The sequence below is a fragment of the Oncorhynchus kisutch genome, linkage group LG25 (assembly GCF_002021735.2).
Source record: "Oncorhynchus kisutch isolate 150728-3 linkage group LG25, Okis_V2, whole genome shotgun sequence".
Lineage (NCBI taxonomy): Eukaryota > Metazoa > Chordata > Actinopteri > Salmoniformes > Salmonidae > Oncorhynchus > Oncorhynchus kisutch.
The window spans coordinates 20,724,396-20,747,957 of record NC_034198.2 but is presented as its reverse complement, the minus strand read 5'-3'; the positions used below and the strand labels follow the sequence as shown (position 1 = coordinate 20,747,957).

The following is a 23,562-nucleotide window of genomic DNA, read 5'->3' as shown; positions in this document are numbered from 1 at the left end:
AACACCTATTGGTAGATAGATTTTTTTTAAAGCACATTGCAAAGAATGCAACCTATTAGTAAATAATAATATGGAACCTATTAAAAAAATAAAATAAAGCAGACATTGAATATCCCTTTGAACATGGTGAAGTTATTAATAACTCGTGGGATGGTGTTTCAATACACCCAGGCATTACAAAGATCACGAGGCCAATGGTGACTTTAATGGCTGTGATAGGAGAAAACTGAGGATGGATCAACAACATAGTTACTCCACAATACTAACCTAAATGAGAGTGAAAAGAAGGAAGCCTGTACAGAATTTTTATTTTTTTTAAAAACATGCATCCTGTTTGCAACAAGGCACTAAAGTAATACTGCAACAAATGTGGCAAAACAATAAAAAATATGTCCTGAACACAAAGTGTTATGTTTGGGGCAAATCCATTACAACCACAGCAGGTTGGTGGTACCTTAATTGGGGAGGACGGGCTCATAGTAATGGCTGGAACAGAATGATTGGAATGGTAATCAAACTCATGAAACATCTGTTTGATACCATTCCATTCTATTCACTCCATTCCAGCCATTATTATGAGATGTCCTCCCCTCAGTTGTCACGCCCTGACCTTAGTTATCTTTGTTTTCTTTATTATTTTGGTTAGGTCAGGATGTGACAAGGGTGGTTTGTTTAGTTTTTGTATTGTCTTGGGGTTTTTCTAGTCTAGGTGTTTATATGTCTATGGTTGCCTAGATTGGTTCTCAATCAGAGGTAGCTGTTTATTGTTGTCTCTGATTGGGGACCATATTTAGGTAGCCATATTCCTTGGGTATTTTGTGGGTTGTTATTCTATGTTTAGTTGCCTGTCTGCTCTAGCAATATTAGCTTCACGTTTTGTTAAGTTTGTTCAGTGTTTTCTTTAACTAAAGAAGTATGTACGCATATCACGCTGCTCTTTGGTCTCCTCCTTACGACGACCGTGACATCAGTAGCCTCTTGTGAATACAACACATTACTGAGTACCACTCCTTTTCAAGCATAGTGGTGGCTGCATAATGTTATGGGTATGCTTGTAATTGTTAAGGACTTTGATGTTTTTCAAGATTAAAAAGAAGCAGAATGAAGGTACGCGCAGGCAGAATCGTAGAAAACCTGGTTCGGTCTGCTTTCCATCAGACACTGGGAGACGAATTCACCAATCAGCAGGACATAAACCTAAAACACAAGGCCAAATCTACACTGGAGTTGCTTACCAAGAAGACAGTGCCGTTCCTGAGTGGCTGAGTTACAGTTTTGATTTAAATCTCCTTGAAAATCTATGGCAAGACTTTTGTCTAGCAATGATCAACAACCAATTTGACAGAGCTTGAAGAATTTTGAAAATAATAATGGGCAAATATTGTACAATTCAGGTGTGCAAAGCTCTTAGAGACTTACCCAGAAAGACTCACAAGTTGTAATCGCTGCCAAAGGTGATTCTAACATGTATTGACTCAGGGGTTAAATATTTATCATATCAAGATACTGTATATTAGTCTTTATTTTTTTATATATTTTTTTACAAATGTTACAATTTTTCTTACACTTTGACATTACAGTGTATTTTGTGTAGATCGTTAACAAAAACAAATGTCAATTAAATATATTTTAATCACAATTTGTAACACAACAAAATGTGGGAAAAGTCTAGGGGTATAAATACTTTCTGAAGGCACTGTACATATAAACACCAAATAGTACAAATAGTCTTCATTAGAATTTAAAAAATTAAGATTTTCTAAAAACTGCCTAGAACTGTATGTGCTTCCTCTCCTCTACTGGTAAATCAATGAAGGTCTTTCACTCTTTGGCATCAGCAATTCCCCCTGGAGTGATGGCGAAAGTGGCCTCGTTCTCAGGCATATCAGGACTGCAGGAGGTCATAGAAAAAATGAAGCTATGAGGAGGTAGATCTTTCTCCATAAGCAAGAAAAATCAAATTTGACCACTTCTTTAGAAGGGGGGTTGTTATTACTAAGGAATAATGAGAACAACATATATTGAGTGAGTGAACTTTCAGACTAATTACCTGTCAAATATCTTGGCAATTCTCAACTCTCCGCGTCCCTTCCTCAAGCTGATTCGTGTGGTGGACGCATGCGCCAGGATGTGCCCTCCAATCGGCTTCTTGGGATCAGCTTGGAACCTGACAGAAACAAGAGAAACCCTCTGATCAGAACTCCAGGCCAAAACCTTTTAGAACTTTGGCCGAGTGAGTTGCTGACTTTCAGTCTAATTTCAAACCAATCCCTATTTCCTACATCTAGTTACAGTCACTTACGTCATCCCAGCTCCAGGGTCTGCAGTCATCTGGTTGGTGACAAACACTGCAACGTTGTACTCTAGGGAGAGAGCAGAATACATGAATATCAATATGTCTACATCAATGAAAGGTTTACGCAAAAGTCAAGAGTTTTTTTTGCCAGTTCTTCTGCTGCAGACTTAAATGCAGTTTGCATATATGTCTGCAAGAGAAGTCGCCAGACCTTCAGAGATCTTCTGCAGACGGGAGAGCATCTGGGCCAGCTTCTGCTGTCTCTCTGCCAGCTCCCCTCGGCCAGAGAAATCTACCCGGAACAAAGCCATGATGGAGTCTATGATCTGAGGGGAGAAAGGGAAAAGACGTAGAGACACAAGACATTATAAATGTGTATAAAACATAATGCATGATACCTGTCGGCATTAATTAAAGTGTTAACGAAATATAGGTACCGTGATGGAAGTTGACAATATGAAAATATAACTATCATAAAACAAAGTGACATTGATTATCTTTTCTTTGCATTAATACCAGAAGTTTGAAGACGCCACCCTCCTCGTGGAATTTGGCTGCCACAAAATCCAACAGTTCCATCTGGTGTTCACCTGAAGTTGAAATCCAATTATGCATACAGTACAAATGCCTAATCGTCTGATGTCATAATACCAGTTAGGAAATACAGCAGTCAGCTTCAAATGTACACAGTATTTTTTTAAATACAAACAACAGACTCAAAATGTATACTTAACCAAATGTATACTCACTGTAGAGCCCTCAATCCCACTCTAAATGCCTTAGATAGCTCTTTTGTCCCACCCCACACACATGCGGAGACCTCACCTGGCTTAACTGGTGCCTCCGGAGACGAAACCTCTCTCATCGTCACCCAACGCCTAGGTTTACCTCCACTGTACTCACATCCTACCATACCATTGTCTGAACATTATGCCCTGAATCTATTTTACCACACCCAGAAATCTGATCCTTTTATTCTGTCCCCAACGCACTAGACGACCAGTTCTTTTAGCCTTTAGCCGTACCCTTATCCTACACCTCCTCTGTTCCTTTGGTGATGTAGAGGTTAACCCAGGCCCTGTAGCCCCCAGTTCCACTCCAATTCCCCAGGCGCTATCATTTGATGACTTCTGTAACCGTAAAAGCCTTGGTTTCATGCATGTTAACATCAGAAGCCTCCTCCGTAAGTTTGTTTTATTCACTGCTTTAGCACACTCCATCAACCCAGATGTCCTAGCCGTGTCTGAATCCTGGTTTAGGAAGGCCACCAAAAATTCTGAAATTTCCATTCCCAACTACAACATTTTCCGACAAGATAGAACTGCCAAACGGTGTGGAGTTGCAATCTAATGCAGAGATAGCCTGCAGAGTTCTATCATGCTATCCAGGTTTGTGCCCAAACAGTTCGAGCTTCTACTTTTAAAAATCCACCTTTCCAGAAATAAGTCTCTCACTGTTGCCGCTTGTTATAGACCACCCTCAGCCCCCATCTGTGCCCTGGACACCATATGTGAATTAATTGCCCCCCATTTATCTTGAGAGTGTGTACTGTTAGGTGACTTAAACTGGGATATGCTTAACACCCCAGCCGTCCTACAATCTAAGCTATATGCCCTCAATCTCACACAAATTATCAAGGAACCTACCAGGTACAACCCTAAATCCGTAAACACTGGCACCCTCATAGATATCATCCTGACTACCCTACCCTCTCTCAGATTACTGCACCTGTACATAGCCCACCTATAATTTAGCCCAAACAACTACCTCTTTCCCAACTGTATTTAATTTTTATTTATTAATTTATTTTGCTGCTTTGCACCCCATTATTTTTTATTTCTACTTTGCACATTCTTCCATTGCAAAACTACCATTCCAGTATTTTACTTGCTATATTGTACTTACTTTGCCATCATGGCCTTTTTTGCCTTTACCTCCCTTCTCACCTCATTTGCTCACATTGTATATAGACTTGTTTATACTGCATTATTGACTGTATGTTTGTTTTTACTCCATGTGTAACTCTGTGTCGTTTTATCTGTCGAACTGCTTTGCTTTATCTTGGCCAGGTCGCAATTGTAAATGAGAACTTGTTCTCAACTTGCCTACCTGGTTAAATAAAGGTAAAATAAAATAAATAAATAAAAAATACACCTCTGCTGTCTTCAACCAGGATCTCAGTGATCACTGCCTCATTGCCTGCGTCCGTAATGGGTCCGCGGTCAAACGACTACCCCTCATCACTGTCAAACGCTCCCTAAAACACTTCAGCGAGCAGGCCTTTCTAATCGACCTGGCCCGGCTATCCTGGAAGAATATTGACCTCATTCCATCAGTAGAGTATGCCTGGTTATTCTTTTAAAGTGCTTTCCTCACCATCTTAAATAAGCATGCCCCATTCAAAAAATGTAGAATTAAGAACAGATATAACCCTTGGTTCACTCCAGACTCGACTGCACTTGACCTGCACAAAAACATCCTGTGGCGTACTACATTAGCATCGAATAGCCCCCGCGATATGCAACTTTTCAGGGAAGTTAGGAACCAATATACACAGGCAGTTAGGAAAGCAAAGACTAGTTTTTTCAAGCAGAAATTTGCATCCTGTAGCACAAACTCAAAAAAGTTCTGGGACACTAAAGTCCATGGAGAATAAGAGCACCTCCTCCCAGCTGCCCACTGCACTGAGGCTAGAAAACACTGTCACCAAGATAAATCTATGATAATCGAGAATTTCAACAAGCATTTTTCTATGGCTGGCCATGCTTTCCACCTGGCTACCCCTACCCAGGTCAACAGCTCTGCACCCCCCACAGCAACTTGCCCAAACCTCCCCTATTTCTCCTTCACCCAAATCCAGATAGCTGATGTTCTGAAAGAGAAGCAAAATCTGGAACCCTACAAATCAGCTGGGCTAGACAATCTGGACCCTCTCTTTCTAAAATTATCCTGCGCAATTGTTGCAACCCCTATTGCTAACCTGTTCAACCTCTCTTTCGTATCGTCTGAGATGCCTAAGGATTGGAAAGCTGACGCGATCATCCCCCTCTTCAAAGGGGGAGACACTCTTGACCCAAACTGTTACAGACCTATATCTATCCTATCCTGCCTTTCTAAAGTCTTCGAAAGCCAAGTTAAACAAATCACCGACCATTTCGATTCCCACCGTACCTTCTCCGCTATGCAATCTGTTTTCCGAGCTGGTCATGGGTGCACCTCAGCCACGCTCAAGGTCCTAAACGATATCATAACCGCCATCGATAAAAAACAATACTGTGCAGCGGTATTCATCGACCTGGCCAAGGCTATTGACTCTGTCAATCACCGCATTCTTATCGGCAGACTCAACAGCCTTGGTTTCTCAAATGACTGCCTCGCATGGTTCACCAACTACTTCTCAGATAGAGTTCAGTGTGTCAAATCAGAGGGCCTGTTGTCCGGACCTTTGGAAGTCTCTATGGGGGTGCCACAAGGTTCAAATCTCGGGCAGACTCTTTTCTCTGTATATATATGTATCAATGATGTTGCTTTTGCTGCTGGTGATTCTCTGATCCACCTCTATGCAGACAACACCATTCTGTATACTTCTGGCCCTTCTTTGGACACTGTGTTAACAAACCTCTAGACGAGCTTCAATGCCATACCACACTCCTTCCGTGGACTCCAACTGCTCTAAAATGCAAGTAAAACTAAACAACCTCTTCAACCAATCGCTGCCCGCACCGGCCCGCCCCTAGCATCACTACTCTGGATGGTTCAGACTTAGAAAATGTGGACAACTACAAATACAGTTGGAGTCGGAAGTTTACATACACTTAGGCTGGAATCATTAAAACTCATTTTTCCACCACTCAACAAATTTCTTGTTAACAAACTATAGTTTTGGGAAGTCGGTTTGGACATCTACTTTGTGCATGACACAAGTCATTTTTCCAACTATTGTTTACAGACAGATTATTTAACTTATAATTCACTGTATCACAATTCCAGTGGGTCAGAAGTTTACGTACACTAAATTGACTGTGCCTTTAAATAACTTGGAAAATTCCAGAAAATGATGTCATGGCTTTAGAAGCTTCAGATAGGCTAATTGTCATCATTTGACTCAATTGGAGGTGTACCTGTGGATGTATTTCAAGGCCTACCTTCAAACTCAGTGCCCCTGTGCTTGACATAATGGGAAAATCAAAAGAAATCAGCCAAGACCTCCACAAGTCTGGTTCATCCTTGGGAGCAATTTCCAAACACCTGAAGGAACCACGTTCATCTGTACAAACAATAGTACGCAAGTATAAACGCCATGGGACCACGCAGCCATCATACCGCTCAAAAAGGAGACGCATTCTCTCTCCTAGAGTTGAACGTACTTTGTTGCGAAAAGTGCAAATCAATCCCAGAACAGCAAAGGACCTTCTGAAGATGCTGGAGGAAATAGGTACAAAAGTATCTATATCCACAGTAAAACAAGTCCTACATTGACATACCCTGAAAGGCCACTCAGCAAGGAAGAAGCCACTGCTCCAAAACCCCATAAAAAAGCCAGACTACGGTTTGCAACTGCACATGGGGACAAAGAACGTACATTTTGGATAAATGTCTAATTGCTAAATTTGAATTATTTCGCCACTATGGCCTATTTATTGCCTTACCTCCCTTATCTTACTACATTTGCACACACTGTGTGTAGATTTTTATATTGTGTTTTATACACGTTTGTTTATCTCATGTGTAACTCTGTGATTGTGTCGCACTGCTTTGCTTTATCTTGGCTAGGTCGCAGTTTTAAATGAGAACTTGTTCTCAACTGGCCTGCCTGGTTAAATAAAGGTGAAATTTAAATTTTTTAAATAAAATGTATATCTAAGATTGTGAAACTGCTTTCCTCAGACAATATGTTCTCAGGTTTAGGCAGTAATGATGAGAGAGGTACTGTTTAATGACTTAGTTAGACGTCTTACTGGTGTAGGCTCGGGCGTATAACACATTGTCCAGCACAGCATCATGGTCAACATTGAACCTGTCTGCTATGTCCTTCAGTCTGTCTGGACGACTAGAGGGTCACATTAGGTTAAGGAAAACATAGGATTTCATAAGAGACTAATGGCTGAGTCGTGAATAAAAACACTGATCCTCATAACAATATATCCTACTTGCAAAGGTACAGGTGATTTCCCAGCTAACAACAAACGTTCTCACAACTTTAGAGAATGTTCCTTAAGAGGCTCATTAACTAATGTTTTCATGGGAATGTTTCTGTGATGTGCAGGGAATGTTTCCAAGAAACCATTCCCTTAATGTTAAATAGAACTTACCCAGAACGTGGTTACCATGTTCTCAGAACTTAAGATACTAATGTTCAAGACACAATTCATGGGAACATTGCAAGAACATTCATGTGTCCAGTTTCTGTAGGTTAAAATAAAATTCCATCAACGTCCCACCAAACATATACAGAACATGGTTGTCAGTACCAGTCGAGTTGACACACCTACATTTTTATTTTATTTAGACTATTCTCTACATTGTAGAATAATAGTGGACATCAAAACTATGGAATAACACATATGGAACGATGTAGCAACCAAAAAAGTGTTAAACAAATCGAAATATATTTTATATTTGAGATTCTTCAAGGTAGCCACCCTTTGCCTTGATAACAGCTTTGCACACAATACCCAATAATGACAAAGCGTAAACAGGTTGAGAATTTGATGGCAAATGGATTTAAAAAAATGGATTGGAGTCCACCTGTGGTAAATTCAATTGATAGGACATGATTTGGAAAAGCACAGACCTGTCGATAAAACGTCTCATAGTTGTCAGTGCATGTCAGAGAAAAACCAAGACACGAGGTCGGAGGAATTGGCCATAGAACTCAAGAGACAGGATTGTGTCGAGGCACAGATCTGGGGAAGGGTACAAAAAATGTCTGCAGCATTGAAGGTCCCCAAGAAAACAGTGGCCTCCATCATTCTTAAATAAAATAAGTTTGGAACCACCAAGACTCTCCCTAGAGCTGGCCGTCCGGCCAAACTGAGAAATCGGAGAAGGGCTTTGGTCAGGGAGGTGACCAAGAATCCGATGGTCACTCCAGAGTTCCTCTGTGGAGATTGGAGAACCTTCCAAAAGGACAACCATCTCTGCAGCACTCCACCAATATGTCCTTTAGGGTAGAGTGGGGAGATGGAAGCGACTCTCTCAGTAAAAGGCACGAAAGCCAGCTTGGAGTTTTCAATGAGACCATGAGAAAACAAGATTCTCTGGTCTAATGAAACCAAGATTTAATTATTTGGCCTGAATGCCAAGCGTCACATGTGGAGGAAACCTGGCACCATCCCTACGGTGAAGCATGGTGGTGACAGCATCATGCTGTGGGGATGTTTTTCAGCGGCAGGGACTGGGAGACTAGTCAGGTTCGAGGGAAAGATGAACGGAGCAAAGTACAGAGAGATCCTTGATGAAAACCTGCTCCAGAGTGCTCAGGACCTCAGACTGGGGCAAAGATTCACCTTCCAACAGGACAACGACCCTAAGCACACAGCCAAGACAACGCAGGAGTGGCTTCAGGACAAGTCTCTAGAGAGACCTGAAAATAGCTTTGCATTGACGCTCCCCATTCAGCCTGACAGTTTGAAATGATCTTTAGACAAGAATGTAAACTCCTCAAATACAGGTGTGCCGAGCTTGTAGTGTCATACCCAAGAAGACTCAAGGCTGTAAACACTGCCAAAGGTGCTTCAACAACTGAGTAATGGGTCTGAATACTTATGTAAATATGATATTTAAGTTTTTTTATTTTTATAAATTTGCTTTGTCACTATAGGGTATTGTGTGTAGATAGTTTTTGAATACTTTCCGAATGCACTGTATCTTAGCTACCTTAGTGTTAACTTTGCAGGCTGACTAGCACCTATTGAGTTGCAATAGCTCGGATGCCAAAATCAACTGGAAGTATCTACAAAACAAGTTTTGAAGCCTAATATTTTTTCCTCAAGTTAATGTTCACATTTCACAAATTATTATTTTGATTCAAATTATTTGATTCACCGTGTTTGAACCCAATCCCAACTTATACAATGGTTAAGTGAGTTGTTCGTTTCGTCACAAAAATAATTGTTTCAATTAATCATATGAATCGCTCCCAAAAAGTTTAGCAACTTTGTATGGCCTTATTCGCGAGTGTCGGTGGAAACTTTTTGGGGACATGACTAAAACAATACTTGCTAATAATAGCTTAACTGTTAACTAAAGGGTACAATATATTCTTCATCTGGCTACCTAGTTATTTGTCTGTTCTAAATCATGTATTATAGGCCCATGAATGTTCTTGAACCTTCCCATAAAACTAGTCTACAATATTAATATTCTGAGAACATTGTAACCACGTTCTAGATCAATTCTGCTCGACTTTAACTGAATGTTCACCTAACTTTAACACCAACACAGAATATATACGGGTAACATTACAAAAACATTCTCTCTCCCTGAATTATTAGCTGGGTTTATATTGATGCAAATCTGGCTTTATAGATTAGAGCTCAGATAAATTTGGATACAAGGTGTTCTCTGTGTCGATGAAGATGACTTTTCCTCCTGTGTAGCCATCCTCTCCAGGAAGTTGGGCTGTGACTGGAGAACAGAGACAAGGACTAAATGACAAGAACCAACCATGGAAGAATATCTGTAAGTTTCTGAAAACTGACTTCCAGGACTGGAAAATCTGGGACTACTGAAAAGACCCTCAGACATTCACTTACCACATAGTGTATGAGAGAGCTGAGTCTTGCCTGTCCGAAACTCTGAGGGATAAAAACTGTACTGTTAAAGTGTGATAAAAACATGTTTTATATTTGACCCAGGTCAGGTCTTATACATCATGAGCATGAGATTAATCATATCTTTGACTGAGGGACACAGTCAGAAACAGAGCTCACCTCCAAATGCCTCAGTGATTGCCATGCTCTCCATACCTCCCCCAAGCAGTTTACTGCAGAGCAGACCGACGGATGAAGAGGAAAAATAGGAGTACTGTATTATACCGTAATATGACTCAGGAAAATGTATTAATATGAAAGGTTGAGCATGTTGGGGCGAATCTTAACTCAAACTCCAGGCTTCCAGTCATGACGTGGAACACTTGTTTCCTCTTCGCACTATATTCAAATGCTGTCAGGAAACCATTGGTCTACAATGAACACAAGAGCAAATGAAAACATGTCAACTGAAGTTAACTTGATTCATGTCTTCCATACCTCATCCCCAAACCGAATCTTTAGGGACTTGATAATTAAACTAATCATGAGACACCAAAGTCCTCTATGCTGAAAGTGTCTCAGCTGAGTCTCTCACCAGAATTTTCCCAGCAGCCTCTTTGATCTTATCCACCTTTGCTTCTGAAAGGCCCTTGATGTTACACAGGGCTCTGCGTGTGGTCATCTGGATCCCCTTTACTGTGCAGATACCCACAGACTTCAGCTTCTTTAAATCTGCCATGTTCTGAATGGATGGGGGGTGGGATGGAAGGGGGGAAAGAAAGGGGTGGTGGTGGGAGAGAATAGAGAAAGTGTTTTTATTTTTTTATTTTACTTATTAGCTTTGAGGTGTAATCTTGAGTTTATCGACCAACTGACCCATGACGAAGTTTCTTTAAAAACTCAAGGGTCAGGGCAGACTACTTTCCTAGACCTTGGTTTCAGATATACTCACAATTCCATACTTCTGTAGGGTGTCTATGTCTTGGAAAAATGACTCCTGTTGGTAAAGAACATGACAAAACGTGTTTGAAACTATGTTGAGAAGTAAAATATTCTGCCACTGACTTAGGCTAGATGAAAGTGGTGTAGAAATTGAGTTACCACTACCAAACAATATATTAGCTAGCTATGTTATGAATGATTAACAATGAGTGACAGCTAACTAACTAGCTACAAGAATCCATTCTACCTGGGGATAAAATAACATGTACTGTATCTACCTAGTAGTAGCTACGAGAATGCTAGTGGCAAACCAAACTGACAACCACAGCCAGGCTAGCAAGCAAGCTAACATTCGCTAGTTTATCGCTAGTTTAGGCAGGTTACCTCATCATCTTGATATCCGGCCTCATCCTCCACAACTTGATCCTCGGCGGCTTTCATCTTGATTAGCGCAATGTAGTTAGCTACTAGTAACGTTAGCTCTTGAACTAGATGTTTTTTGTTTTGTTTCAGCGAGCTAGCTGCTAGCTAACGTTATAAGCTACCAGTTAATAAATGGGGCAGAGGAAATAACATTTCTTGCGATGTCAGCAAGCGATCTGTTAGCTACCCAACGTCAGCTATATGCTCCTGAAAGATGTTATCAACATCTACAGAATGAGGTTGCTTCTTTCACTAACTTCACAACCCTGTAAAATGTTGCAAAGCTAATGATGACCTTATCAAGATGAAAAATTACTTGCCACCTGATTACTTCTTGAGGTGGCGGGAATGTTTGACGCTCGTGCTGAAAGTTGAGAGCTTTCAATCATAAAAGTTACTCAGGAGATGCTCTCCTCAGCAACAATCAAGTGAAATGTCAAACTGTACACGCGAGATGCTCTCCTCAGCAACAATCAAGTGAAATGTCAAACTGTACACGCGAGATGCTCTCCTCAGCAACAATCAAGTGAAATGTCAAACTGTACACGCGAGATGCGCTCCTCAGCAACAATCAAGTGAAATGTCAAACCGTACACGCGAGATGCTCTCATCAGCAACAATCAAGTGAAATGTCAAACTGTACACGCGAGATGCTCTCATGCTCTCCTCAGCAACAATCTTTGTTAGTGACTGATCTTGATGCACAAAAGCCACAGTCAATTTGTAGCATTTATCTGTAAGATACCTGTACTTTACTACAGTATACAAATGGAATGTCTCTGATAGAGAAGGAAAGTAACCTACATGTAAATAATCAAACAAGTTAACCATAAAGAGGGCAAAGCAGCACGTTACATTTCCCTGCACCCATCTAGCATATATGATAATACAACTTTTTTTGTAATGTCCATTTCGTTGGTGTTTTTATTCCTGCATTCAGGTTGAACACACAAGACAGAATTTGCTCGTTGCAAAGTTAAAAGAACATACATTCCAAAGTGACAATAGAAAAAAGTTACTGACATTCTCTCAGGCTTGACAGGACTATGTGTACATTGACATAATATCTTTAGAGTTATACCGTATGCAGGGAAAGTGCTGTTTGAATCTTATCAAAATATACTTTTTGTGATGCTTTTTTTTTTTATGGCTTTAATGCCCGCAAATGAAACAATGTCTCAAGCGACACGTGACATACATACTATTATCACCAATGCTTTTGCAAAACCAGCAGACACTATAGATCTCAAGGACCAGCTGTGATTGTGAATATGACAGACATGACTGACATCATAGCTCTACCATGATTTTCCCACATACAAGTGGAATGAACACATTCCCAAAACAAACACAGGTTACAACAGTTTCAAGGCCATATGTAGCTACAGACCCACATGGAAGATTTTTTTTAAATTCAGACCACACACCACTATTGGTAACCTCTTATAACCACAATAATATCCCAATTTCTTCAATTATCCACCTGATCCAAATCCCCTGGAACACATACATATTTATATCGCTATGTATAAAAAAAAAGAAATTAAGTAAAAACAGTGCTCAGAAGACAGTGTGCAGAAGTCTCTGCAGGATGTTGAGTAAGAGAGACAGCGAAAGGGACATTCGTTATTGCAACACCCATGAAGTGACATCACCCTCCTCTAATCTCCTTAAATGGACAATCCTGGATGTTGGAAGGAGCACATGTGCTGACCAGATGCAGCTTTGTATCCTCTTCTTTGTCTCTGTGTGTCTTTCTCTCTCTCCTTCCAAGTCTCCACTCTCCCTCATTGGTTGAAGCGCTAAGGCTGTCGGAGGGACATTGGTCACATTTTCACTGGAGCGGGAGGCATCAGCCCTGGCATCCCACCTGACATCCCTGCATTGGGGCCCAACAGGATCTACACAAGGAAGGGGCATTACAAAAACATTTGTTCATTGACAACATTGCAGATCCTAATGAAAGAGTGATTTGCCCAATTCCAAATCCAACCCTTTTCACGTAGATCGAAAAGTATATGATAGGTATACAGTGAGCACCAAAAGTATTGGGACAGTGACAATTTTGTTGATGTTTTGGCTCTGTACCTCCGCACTTTAGATTTGAAATTATACAATGACTATGAGGTTAAAGTGCATACTGACATCTTTAATTTGAGGGTATTTACATCCACATTGGGTGAACTTTTTACAAATTACTGCACTTTTTGTACATAGCCCCCCCCCCCATTTTAGGGGACCAAATGTATTGGGACAAATTCACTTAGGTGCATTAAAGTAGTCAAAAGTATAGTATTTGGTCCCATATTCCTAGCCTGCAATGATTACATCAAGCTTGTGATAGAATATGTTTCTAAACAAAACTACATTCATGTGGATGCTACCAGTATTATGAATAATCTTGAATGAATCGTGAATAATGATGAGTGAGAACGTTAGATGCATAAATATCATAACCAGCCCAAACATGCTAACTACCCATTATTGTAATGGTGAGAGGTTAGCATGTTTTGGGGGTATGATACTTGTGTGTCTAATTTTCTTACTCATTATTATTCACGATTCACTCACTATCCATAATCATGGTGCTGTGTCACGGTCCCATTACTTTTGGAGTTCACTGTAGCTATATGATTATATCTCCACCTTGCTGTCTGATATGCTAGACAATGTGTGTACTTTTGGCCATATTGCATTTTTTTCTTCAGACATAAACAAGAGCCAAGACCATAATAGTAGGACCTAGGTTGTGTATTTGGAACTGAACATCATCTGCCAGTAGGATAGTACAGTACCTGTCTCTGCTGCTGTAGCTGCTGCTGCTCCAGCTGTAGTCTCTCAGTCTCAAACACCACCGGAAGGACCAGGATCATGAACGAGGTAGTGCCCACCCACAGGGCAGCGCGGGAGAAACTAAGAAACACAGAGGCAGGAGGGGAGATGGAAAGGTGGGGGTAAAATAACAAAACAGATGTGGAGAGAGAACTGGAGTAGATAATAAACACAGAGATGGCCTAACTGATTGTCCTTGGCAAGATCAGGGACAGGCAGGGAAAACAGTCCTTGGAATACAGAGGAGCTGTTCAGAACTGGGAATGCAATATAGTGCTCCATCCACACACAGCTCCGTCCTCATTGTCTGTGTGTATTGTGAAGATTAGCCCAATAATGGACTAAAGGAACCTAACGTTACTCGTTATAGTCCAAGGACCTTACATTTTCTGTTTAGAGGCAAATTATCTAATCACCCTAAACGTGAATCGATTTTCAATTGCTATCATATCACATTAAAATAATTTCACAAATGCAAAATATACACTTACTCTTATAACACAGTTGGAGCTGACAGTATTTCTCACGTTTGTGGCGTCCGTCTTCTGTTTACACACAGGTGTTTGGATATGCAAATAGCTCATTAGCACAGGTATTTGGACTGTCTTCCGTCTGTTTTCCGTAAACAAGTGCTGTAACATGGAAATTTGGCCATGTTGGACCCCTAACCCCATAAAGGTGTAGTAATTTCACCTTTTATTCCGATTATTATTTCTTGCTGATATGAAAAATACTTTCCTTATGTTTCTCAACCATACCGCAAGTGATGCGTGTTAACATTTAGGGCAAAGCGTCGGCACACTTTACAAAACTACCCCAGACACTATCGTCAATAGGCACTAAAGGTAGTTAGCGTCTATGAATGGGGTAGATTAAGATCTAAAACGAGATGTCTACTCTAAGGCTGCTGATACACCCAGAGCAGCAACAGCAGTTTTTAGGAGAACATTTACCTGTACAGCTTCTTGGCCACAGTGACTGAGCCCGATGCGGTCACCTCAGCCGCAGAGCGCAGTGTATCAGGGAACATCTCAGTCAAACCCCACAGCCTCTCCATAATAGTCTCATCCAGCTGAGTGAAGGGAGACACAAGGAAGTTACTACAACACAGATAACATGGTTATTTTAGACCCAATAAAAGAATGGAGGTACACTAAATGACCAAAAGTATGAGGATATCTGCTCGTCGAACATCTCAATCCAAAATCATGGGCATTAATATGGAGTTGGTCCCCCCCTTTGCTGCTGTAACAACCTCCACTCTTCCGGGAAGGCTTTCCACTAGGTACACTAGTGTTATGGAAAATTTGTTACAACAGCTCATCTCAAATTCTGCCACCAAACTAGGTAGACAGCCACAAGAGCATTAGTGAGGTTGGGCAATGATGTTGGGCAATTAGGCCTGGCTCGCAGTCGCCGTTCCAATTCATCCCAAAGATGTTCGATGGGGTTGAGGTAAGGGCTTTGTGTAGGCTAGTCAAGTTTTTCCACAACGGTCTCGACAAACCATTTCTGTATGGACCTTGCTTTGCGCACCTGGGCATTGCCATGCTGAAACGGGAAAGGGTCTTCCCAAACTGTTGCCACAAAGTTGAATGCACAGAATTGTCTAGAATGTCATTATAGGCTGTAGCATTAACATTTCCCTTTACTGGAACTAAGGGGCCCAGCCCAAACAATGGAAAACAGCCCCAGACCATTATTTCTCCAACAACCAAACTTTACAGTTGGCACTACACATTCGGGCAGGTAGAGTTCTACTGGCATCTGCCAAACCCAGATTCCTCTGTCGGACTGCCAGATAATATAACGTGATCCATTTCTCCAGAGAATGTTTTTCCACTGTTCCAGAGTCCAATGGCGGTGACCTGGATGCGGCTGAAATATCCGAATCCACTCATTTGAAGGGGTGTCCACATACTTTTTTATATATAGTGTATAGTAACTACATGAATTAAGTATTTTAATGTCTCAAAAGTAACCAGTTCTGTTGTGGTACTAGTTAGTACTGTAAACTACAGATTACTGAATGACACATGACCGTTTAGACAATTCCTACAAGGTACCCAAACAATGGAACATTATTTTATTTTATTACATTTACAGTACAGTCAATTACAGTACAGATAAAACAGATATTATAGCTGTACATGTGAAAGTTAGCTAGCTAGCTACCACGCTAACGTTAGCAAACAAGCTAGCAATTACTCGCATAACGAATGACCCTGAGTAGTTACAGCTAGCTAGCTAGTCAAATAGGCATACCACTCAAGTGAAACTGTACGTATGATCGTGCATGACTGTTACGGGGTGACATGTGTCAAGTTTCCATTCATCTTTACCTCTTCATCTTCATCTTCGTCAATCTCGCCTTCTGGGGGACGGGTCTCGACTGGGCCTGCAGCCGGTGATAGCTCTTCGATTCCAGCCATGGAAAACTGTTCTCGCGCCGCTTATCAGCCGGTGTGTTTAGCTAATTTAAAATGTACCTCAATTGGTGGAAGGGCAAATCAGTATTTTAATGTTTTATCGTGGAATTATTGCATTGGCCCCGACTTGCATAAATATTGGACCCAAAAGGTGAGCATTGGTCCTGCGACAATCTGAGGTCACTCGGTTAAAAGCTACATGTGCGTTGGATGACGGCAAAAATGGTTACTTGCCTGGCTAGCTAAAATAAATTGCGCCCTCTGTTGTACGAGAGGTCTAACCAGTGTGTTTCGGGATCGAACAAAAAACGATTAAAAAAATATATATATGTTATGAAGATAGTTTATAGTATTTCTGTATTAGAAATTGTGGTCTTTGGGCTAGTAATCGACTATAAGAACAGCCTCAACATTTTTGATTTCCAAATGCAATCTATTCGTAAGGAGTCAGCATCTCCCCTTTCTATAAGCATTATTGGAATTTCAGGTTGTTGCTTTTTATTTAACCTTTATAAACATTGAAAGTCATTTTCACTAACATTCACTGAGTGAGCAAGAAGCAAATGCAGCTGACTATTCCTTTGGAATGTCATTCTTCCCTAATCTATTTTCCTTTTCCATGCAGTGCCTTTCAAAATCAATAAGGATAGGAAAGGAGAGGCAGGTCTTCATCATGGAAAAGTTTGGGACGCAGGGAATCCTTATTGTTTACATCCTTCCATCTCGTACGCTGGGGGCGGGCGGATCCACCCTCATTCTTTAGAGTTCACGTCATTGTAACGGTGTTTTTTGTGAATGAAAGAATCCAACCCCACAGAACAGAGTAATTCCGGGAAAAGGCGAACTGACATTTTGTCGCTTGACTCGCTTCGACTTGAACACAGTATTTGACGTTTCTCCGTGTTTTAAAAACATTTGTTTATACAATTGTGTTGACAACTGAAGGACTGGCAGCTGGTACTCTCCAACGACATAGCCAAGGACAAGTAAGTAGGCAGCTGTTTGCTTTTCTGGTTAGCCACCTAGCATTGGCTAATCCATGTTGCTGGCTAATGTGCTAGCTAGAGTACTAGCTAACTTTAGCATGTTGTTTAGTTAGCCTTGCGAAATTGTTACAATTTGGCAACAAAGACACGACCACATTCACTATTTACATATCTTAGATGCGTGTCAAGTATTATACTCGATATTTGGTGTTCTGTTTAAATTTGTGTAGGTTCTCATAAAATTAACGTTTTCAACGTTGCTAAAAGAAATGGGTGGCCACCTGCGCACTTGCAATGGCCGTGTGTTTACTATCGCATCGAGTTAGCGTAGCATGGCGCACCTAGCTCGCCAGCTCCCTTCCGTATAAGGAAATGGGTGGATTGTTATTGAGAATTAAATGTTTAGGTAGGCAGGCATCTTTAATTCCGGTAATAACGAAAGTCGGTTTATGAAACAACAATATATTTTGAACGGTAAATATAGCTTTGGGTTTCTGCTTCTCAGCTAGTTTTTAATTTTGTATTGAAACGTCATTTGGTCGACATCTAACGTCAGCACTGTATTGTGTTACAACACTATTATTAGGCACAAAATACTGCTTTAAATTGAGAATTTGAGGAAACATGTATGCTAAATATTTAATGGAGTTTTTTTTACAAACTGCATGTAAGAGAGTGATTGTAGTCGCGCGTAAGACACTAGCGGTGCGCAGCTTATTGCTGAATCACTATGACTTTATGAAATGGTCATATCGGTTTACAACGGCGCCTCGTGGTAGGACAGTCGTTGAGTATACAGTCACTTCCCACGCATTTCAGAAAACGGTAAGGTCAAGGATCCACCGAAAGCAAACTCAGTCTTTCTTTAGGTTTAGAACAATCATTATTATCAGGTTTAGACTAGAGAATAGTGAGGATAGCTTATATCAAAGACAAGAATAACTGATAAAGTAACACTCAAAACACGGATGCCATTTGTCATGAATAGATAAGATATTAGAATGTTTAAAAAATATCCTCAGAAATCCGAGTTTCACATGCAAGAGTACAACCAAGTCAGCCTCCAATGAACCTTGCTTTGAGCATTTGGAAAAGCACTATGTTCAAATCTTTAGGTTATTACTGTATTATTACCAATGTTTTGGCGAAGCCAGTTCTGCTATGAGTGTTAGGAAGAAGTGGTTACTAGTGTTTGAGGGGAACGCCTGCTTTGAGCAATGTGGGATGGGCACATGATAGGCCTAACTTCCCTTCACGATTCCAGCTGGGAGAAATCTTCAACTTTCAAAAATTGTGGCATGTTTTTTTTCTTATTTATTTTTTTCCAAAAGAAAATCTTCAGTCCAAGATTGAATGACTTTATATCCTACTATACCAAGCAGTATATAGGGGAAATAATATTTCTCAAGTGCTTCAACTTAATTGAATGTCCTTTCTCTCACTCCCTTTCTTGTAGATCGTCTGTAAAATCAGTGTTTACTGGTGTCAGAGACAGAGGATAAAGCCAGACCATGACGTCAGAAAGAAGCAGCAAAGCCCTGAAGGTAGAATTACAAAACATTTAAGTTGGGAGTTTATTCAATTTAAAATTTTACACATACTTTGCAAAGAAAATTGTCAAACTCTCCATCTCTCTCCAGGTGAAGCGGGAGTGTGGTGAGAATGTTCCGGTGTTGTCGGACAGCGAGCTCATGTCCTTGTCTGTACGGGAGCTCAACCTCCACCTACGGGGTCTATCCCGAGAGGAGGTCCAGAAGCTCAAGCAGCGCCGGCGCACCCTGAAGAACCGTGGCTACGCGGCCAGCTGCCGGGTGAAGCGCGTCTCCCAGCGTGAGGCCCTGGAGCAGCAGAAAAAGGAACTCCAGAGGGAGGTGGAGAGGCTGGGTGTGGAGAACGCTGGGATGAGGAGAGAGCTGGAGGGCCTGGGGGCCAGGCTGGCTGCCCTGCAGAGGTTCGCCCGTGGGTTAGAGTCTGGAGGAGGTAACATCCTGGCTACGGCCCCACGCCTGAACACAGCCTCGGTCATTACCATAGTGAAGACCCCGCCACAGGCCCACGTCCAAAGAGAGCAGGGGGGCTCCTAGGAGGAACCGATCGGGCTGGGGAGGGACTCATGCACGCACATATTCTCATATAGACACACACACACAGGCAGACACATGGAGAGCGCAGGAGGATTGGAGGAACACAGACAAATAGGCACTTATGAAACTCACGCGCTTAGGATGATACACATACACTCGCACACCAGGGTTTCCGTTAGGAAAATGTGACGCCAGACCTTTGAACGGCAGTGTTTTAGTTTACCGGACATTTGAGATGTTTACCGGACTCATATGTATTGGGTGTGTAACCTGATTAGGGCGTCCACCCACGGTGCTCAGAATGACAAATCACATTTCGATTATGGTTATTCTTCTTAACGGGACATGGAACTCGAGGGTGCAACGATGTGAATACTTCTTACCGAATTCCGATGCGCAAGTTAGAATAACTGTCCACATTTACTTTTCCTCAGCCAACAAGATGAGTAATGAACATAGCCTATGTCAATCTAGCCTATTCCAAACAGACTGGGACAGTTGTGAGACGATAGATCCCAAATTCATATAACCAGTAGGCTTAGTTTAAATCTCAATTTTTAAAGCAATGAGGCTCATGCAACAGATCTGAAAGTTTAGCTTAAAATGTTCATAAACCAATTTCTTCACATTATAAGCACAGAAATTCCACACAAGGCAGTAGGCTATGTGCGAATGTTCCTTCCATAATACAATTGTTAGGAAACCACACATGCGGTTTCATGAGACAGAGTTGAAAATATCTGTTAGAAATTTAGAAAGAGTGGACCTCTAAAGGTGCAACAACTAGCATGGGCTGCTTATATGACTATGATTGTGCCTTTTGGCTACTGGACAATGAAAGAAGATTGATCTGAAAACCGGTAGAACATGAGAAATAGGCTACTGGTTTCAATAGAATATGGAAGTCTTTAGAAAATAATTGCCTGCACGTTTGGTTGGATTTTGGCTAGGCTACTTTGAAGCAAGGTAAGACATGCCTCATAATGTGTAGTTAAATGTTCCGGTTTCAAACAATTAAGTATATGTTTTCAAAATACATACTGCCTCCTGCTCATTGCAAATTGGTGTGTTGACTAGCTGAAGCCTGCCTAGTTGCCTATGCACTTGGATGGCGAATGGGAAGTGCGCTTCAATTAACAGTTGATAAATAAAAATAGTAGCTCTTTTTAATCATGACCATCAAAACTGTTTTTAACACAAGATTGCATATAGAATTGTTGTGCAATGATTGGGCTTATAGTAGCACGTTTCACTCCAGCAGCAACAAACAAGCTGTTTGATGAGCTGTAGAAGCAGCTCTTGCGCTACATCGACTGGTATTTCAATCAATAAATAGGCTAAAATGCATTTTCACAATGCGATTTTCCTTCTTCTCCAGGACAATAGGCCGGCGGCAATTTTAGTTATCGGCCAAAAGCCGGCTATTACCGACTAACGGAAACCCTGTCACAAACACACACACACACAAGTAAGGTGTTCAGTCAGTGACAAATACTCACTCTAAACCCAGCCATCACACATACAGACTCATACAGATGTGCAGTTGAGGAAACATGACTGCTGACGAGTCCGGCTGAGGCACGATAGGCGTGCAAAACAGGGACATAAGACAACACCCCTCGACAAAGCCAGTCTTGCTGCTGGTGCTCTCTGATACTGCTACTCAACAGGCTGAGCCGGCTAGCGCTCTGCCTTCTAGCATGGCATCTAGCCCCGCTACACAATGTTTGGGTTAATCAGACTCTTCCGCAGCTTCTTCCAATGCAAGCTTTACGTTTTAAACGGCATCACAATTGACATCTGTACATGTCTTGGAGTGTTGTTCATCTGTACTCTTGTGTGTCGATACTATTGTGCTTCACTGTGTTGCCGTTTGTAGTGGCTACATGGGTGTATTTCAACTGCACAGTGCACATTTTGGTTTGTTATAAACGGCTTTGGTTGTAGTTGGTCATTGCTGGAAACAGTTGAAAAATCCACATCTCGTAGAATACTATGTCAATGCAAAAATCTATTGATACATTCCTTTATATTATTTTGTAATGTTTATACAAGAGACAAATGTTTGAGCGAACATTTATTCAGAGGTATTCTATTTTATTTGTATTTAAAGAATAGATATTACAAAAGCTAATGAGTGCTGTGGTGTAATGTATGTTTCAAATACCTGCGTATGACTAGTTTGGGGAAATTCTCACGTCTAATTGTTGTACTGAGTGTGTGACGATTATTTGTGTAATGTTTAACTGTCGTAATGAGCTGTTTAGATATGCTAAAAGCCGATGGTCATGTTGCTGTAAGATGATTTTAGTATGCGTGTACACCATATTTGTACTAATTTCATAGTGAGTCGAGTGGCTTGTTGTAGGGATATTATTTTTCTATCAAGTACCAAGGTGATGATACGTATTGTTATTTATGATACATTTTATTTCACGTTTGTTTTCTGAAATGGCTCAAGAGGGAGAGTAACACTGTAAGGAGAAAGAACGAAGGAAAAGAATGATAAAGGAATAAAAGAATGAGGCAGAGATGAAAGGGATAACAGGATATGAAGGAAAGATGTGGTGGTAGAAGAGGATTTGGGAGGTGAATGAGGAAGGAGAAGAGGACCGATATGAGGTGGTGCTTAATTCAATTGAAAACCTTGTAACATCCATGATTTATCAATAAACCCCTGCTGACTCTTATTAGACTGGGGTTGACTTAATGTTCAGAAAGTAATAGCAATATGATTTAAATTGTCAATAGTGACATTGTGTTGATTACTTCTGTAAGATATATTTAGCTATCTGCTCAATATCAATGTCGCATAGCATTTATCCTCAGTAATATCTAATGTCTCATCTAAGATTATTGTCAAATTGTGCTGGATGTTTTGTTATACCGCAAAACAAAAATGGTCTTTGTATTTATTACATGTATTTTTTCTATGGTGAAAATTAAGTACATTGTCTATTTTATATATTAATAATTGAAATAAATGTTGTATATATTGTACATAAAATGGTGTGATTTATCATTTATACTGTATACAGTGCATTTGGAAAGTATTCAGACCCCTTGATTTTTCCTACTTATGTCACAGCCTTCTAAAATGGATTAAATATTTTTTGTCCTCAATCTACACACAATACCCAATAATCAAAGCGCAAAAACAGCTCAGGTGCATCCTGTTTCCATTGATCATCCTTGATGTTTCTGCAACTTGATTGGAGTCCACCTGTTGTAAATTCAATTGACTGCACATTTGGAAAGGCACACACCTGTATATATAAGGTCCCACAGTTGACAGTGCATGTCAGCAAAAACCAAGCCATGAGGTCGAAGGAATTGTCCGTAGAGCTCTGAGATAGGATTGTGTCGAGGCACAGATCTGGGGAAGGATACCAAAACATTTCTGCAGCATTGAAGGTCCCCAAGAACACAGTGACCTCGATCATTCTTAAATGGAAGAAGTTTTGAACCACCAACTCTTCCTAGAGCTGGCCGCCCAGCCAAACTGAGCCATTGGGGGAGAAGGGCCTGGTGGTCACTCTGGGGCTGGTGTTCACTGAGTTTCATAAGTGCCTACTCTGGGGCTCCAGAGTTCCTCTGTGGAGATGGGAGAACCTTCCAGAAAGACAACCATCTCTGCAACACCACCAATCAGGCCTATATGGTAGAGTTGCGTGACAGAAGCCACTCCTCAGTGAAAAGCACGACAGCACACTTGGGGAACGATGATCTGTTCTGATGAAACCAAGATTTAACTGACCTGAATTCCAAGCGTCATGTCTGGAGGAAACCTGGCACCATCACTATTTTTTTTTAATT

At 41.0% G+C, this 23,562-nt stretch overlaps 3 protein-coding genes across 5 annotated transcripts; 1 reads left to right on the top strand and 2 right to left on the bottom strand.

Annotated features, from left to right (window-relative positions):
• Positions 1–1,614: 1,614 nt before the first annotated feature.
• Positions 1,615–12,054, bottom strand: dmc1 (DNA meiotic recombinase 1). Its single transcript, XM_020460839.2, has 13 exons — positions 11,377–12,054; positions 11,003–11,047; positions 10,646–10,792; positions 10,399–10,481; positions 10,231–10,283; positions 10,054–10,095; positions 9,853–9,925; positions 7,255–7,346; positions 2,813–2,886; positions 2,508–2,622; positions 2,303–2,363; positions 2,051–2,167; positions 1,615–1,891 (listed from the first exon to the last, which is right to left on the bottom strand). The coding sequence occupies exons 1-13, from the start codon at positions 11,431–11,433 to the stop codon at positions 1,822–1,824; spliced, it is 1,029 nt and encodes a 342-aa protein (XP_020316428.1). The 5' UTR covers positions 11,434–12,054; the 3' UTR covers positions 1,615–1,821.
• A 96-nt stretch (positions 12,055–12,150) lies between these two features.
• Positions 12,151–16,907, bottom strand: tomm22 (translocase of outer mitochondrial membrane 22 homolog (yeast)). The gene is made up of 4 exons (XM_020461023.2): positions 16,590–16,907; positions 15,201–15,319; positions 14,211–14,328; positions 12,151–13,316 (listed from the first exon to the last, which is right to left on the bottom strand). The coding sequence occupies exons 1-4, from the start codon at positions 16,677–16,679 to the stop codon at positions 13,242–13,244; spliced, it is 402 nt and encodes a 133-aa protein (XP_020316612.1). The 5' UTR covers positions 16,680–16,907; the 3' UTR covers positions 12,151–13,241.
• Positions 16,908–17,351: 444 nt separating this feature from the next.
• On the top strand, positions 17,352–22,436 carry LOC109870498 (transcription factor MafF-like). Of its 3 annotated transcripts, none has more exons than XM_020461020.2 (3): positions 17,352–17,662; positions 19,119–19,206; positions 19,303–22,436. In XM_020461020.2, exons 2-3 carry the CDS (start codon positions 19,174–19,176, stop codon positions 19,744–19,746), a joined length of 477 nt encoding a protein of 158 aa, XP_020316609.1. In that variant the 5' UTR covers positions 17,352–17,662; positions 19,119–19,173; the 3' UTR covers positions 19,747–22,436. The 3 variants fall into 3 exon arrangements, with proteins under 3 accessions (XP_020316609.1, XP_020316611.1, XP_020316610.1); XM_020461022.2 differs by lacking the exon at positions 17,352–17,662 and adding an exon at positions 18,080–18,136; XM_020461021.2 differs by lacking the exon at positions 17,352–17,662 and adding an exon at positions 18,368–18,487.
• The last annotated feature ends 1,126 nt before the right edge of the window (positions 22,437–23,562 follow it).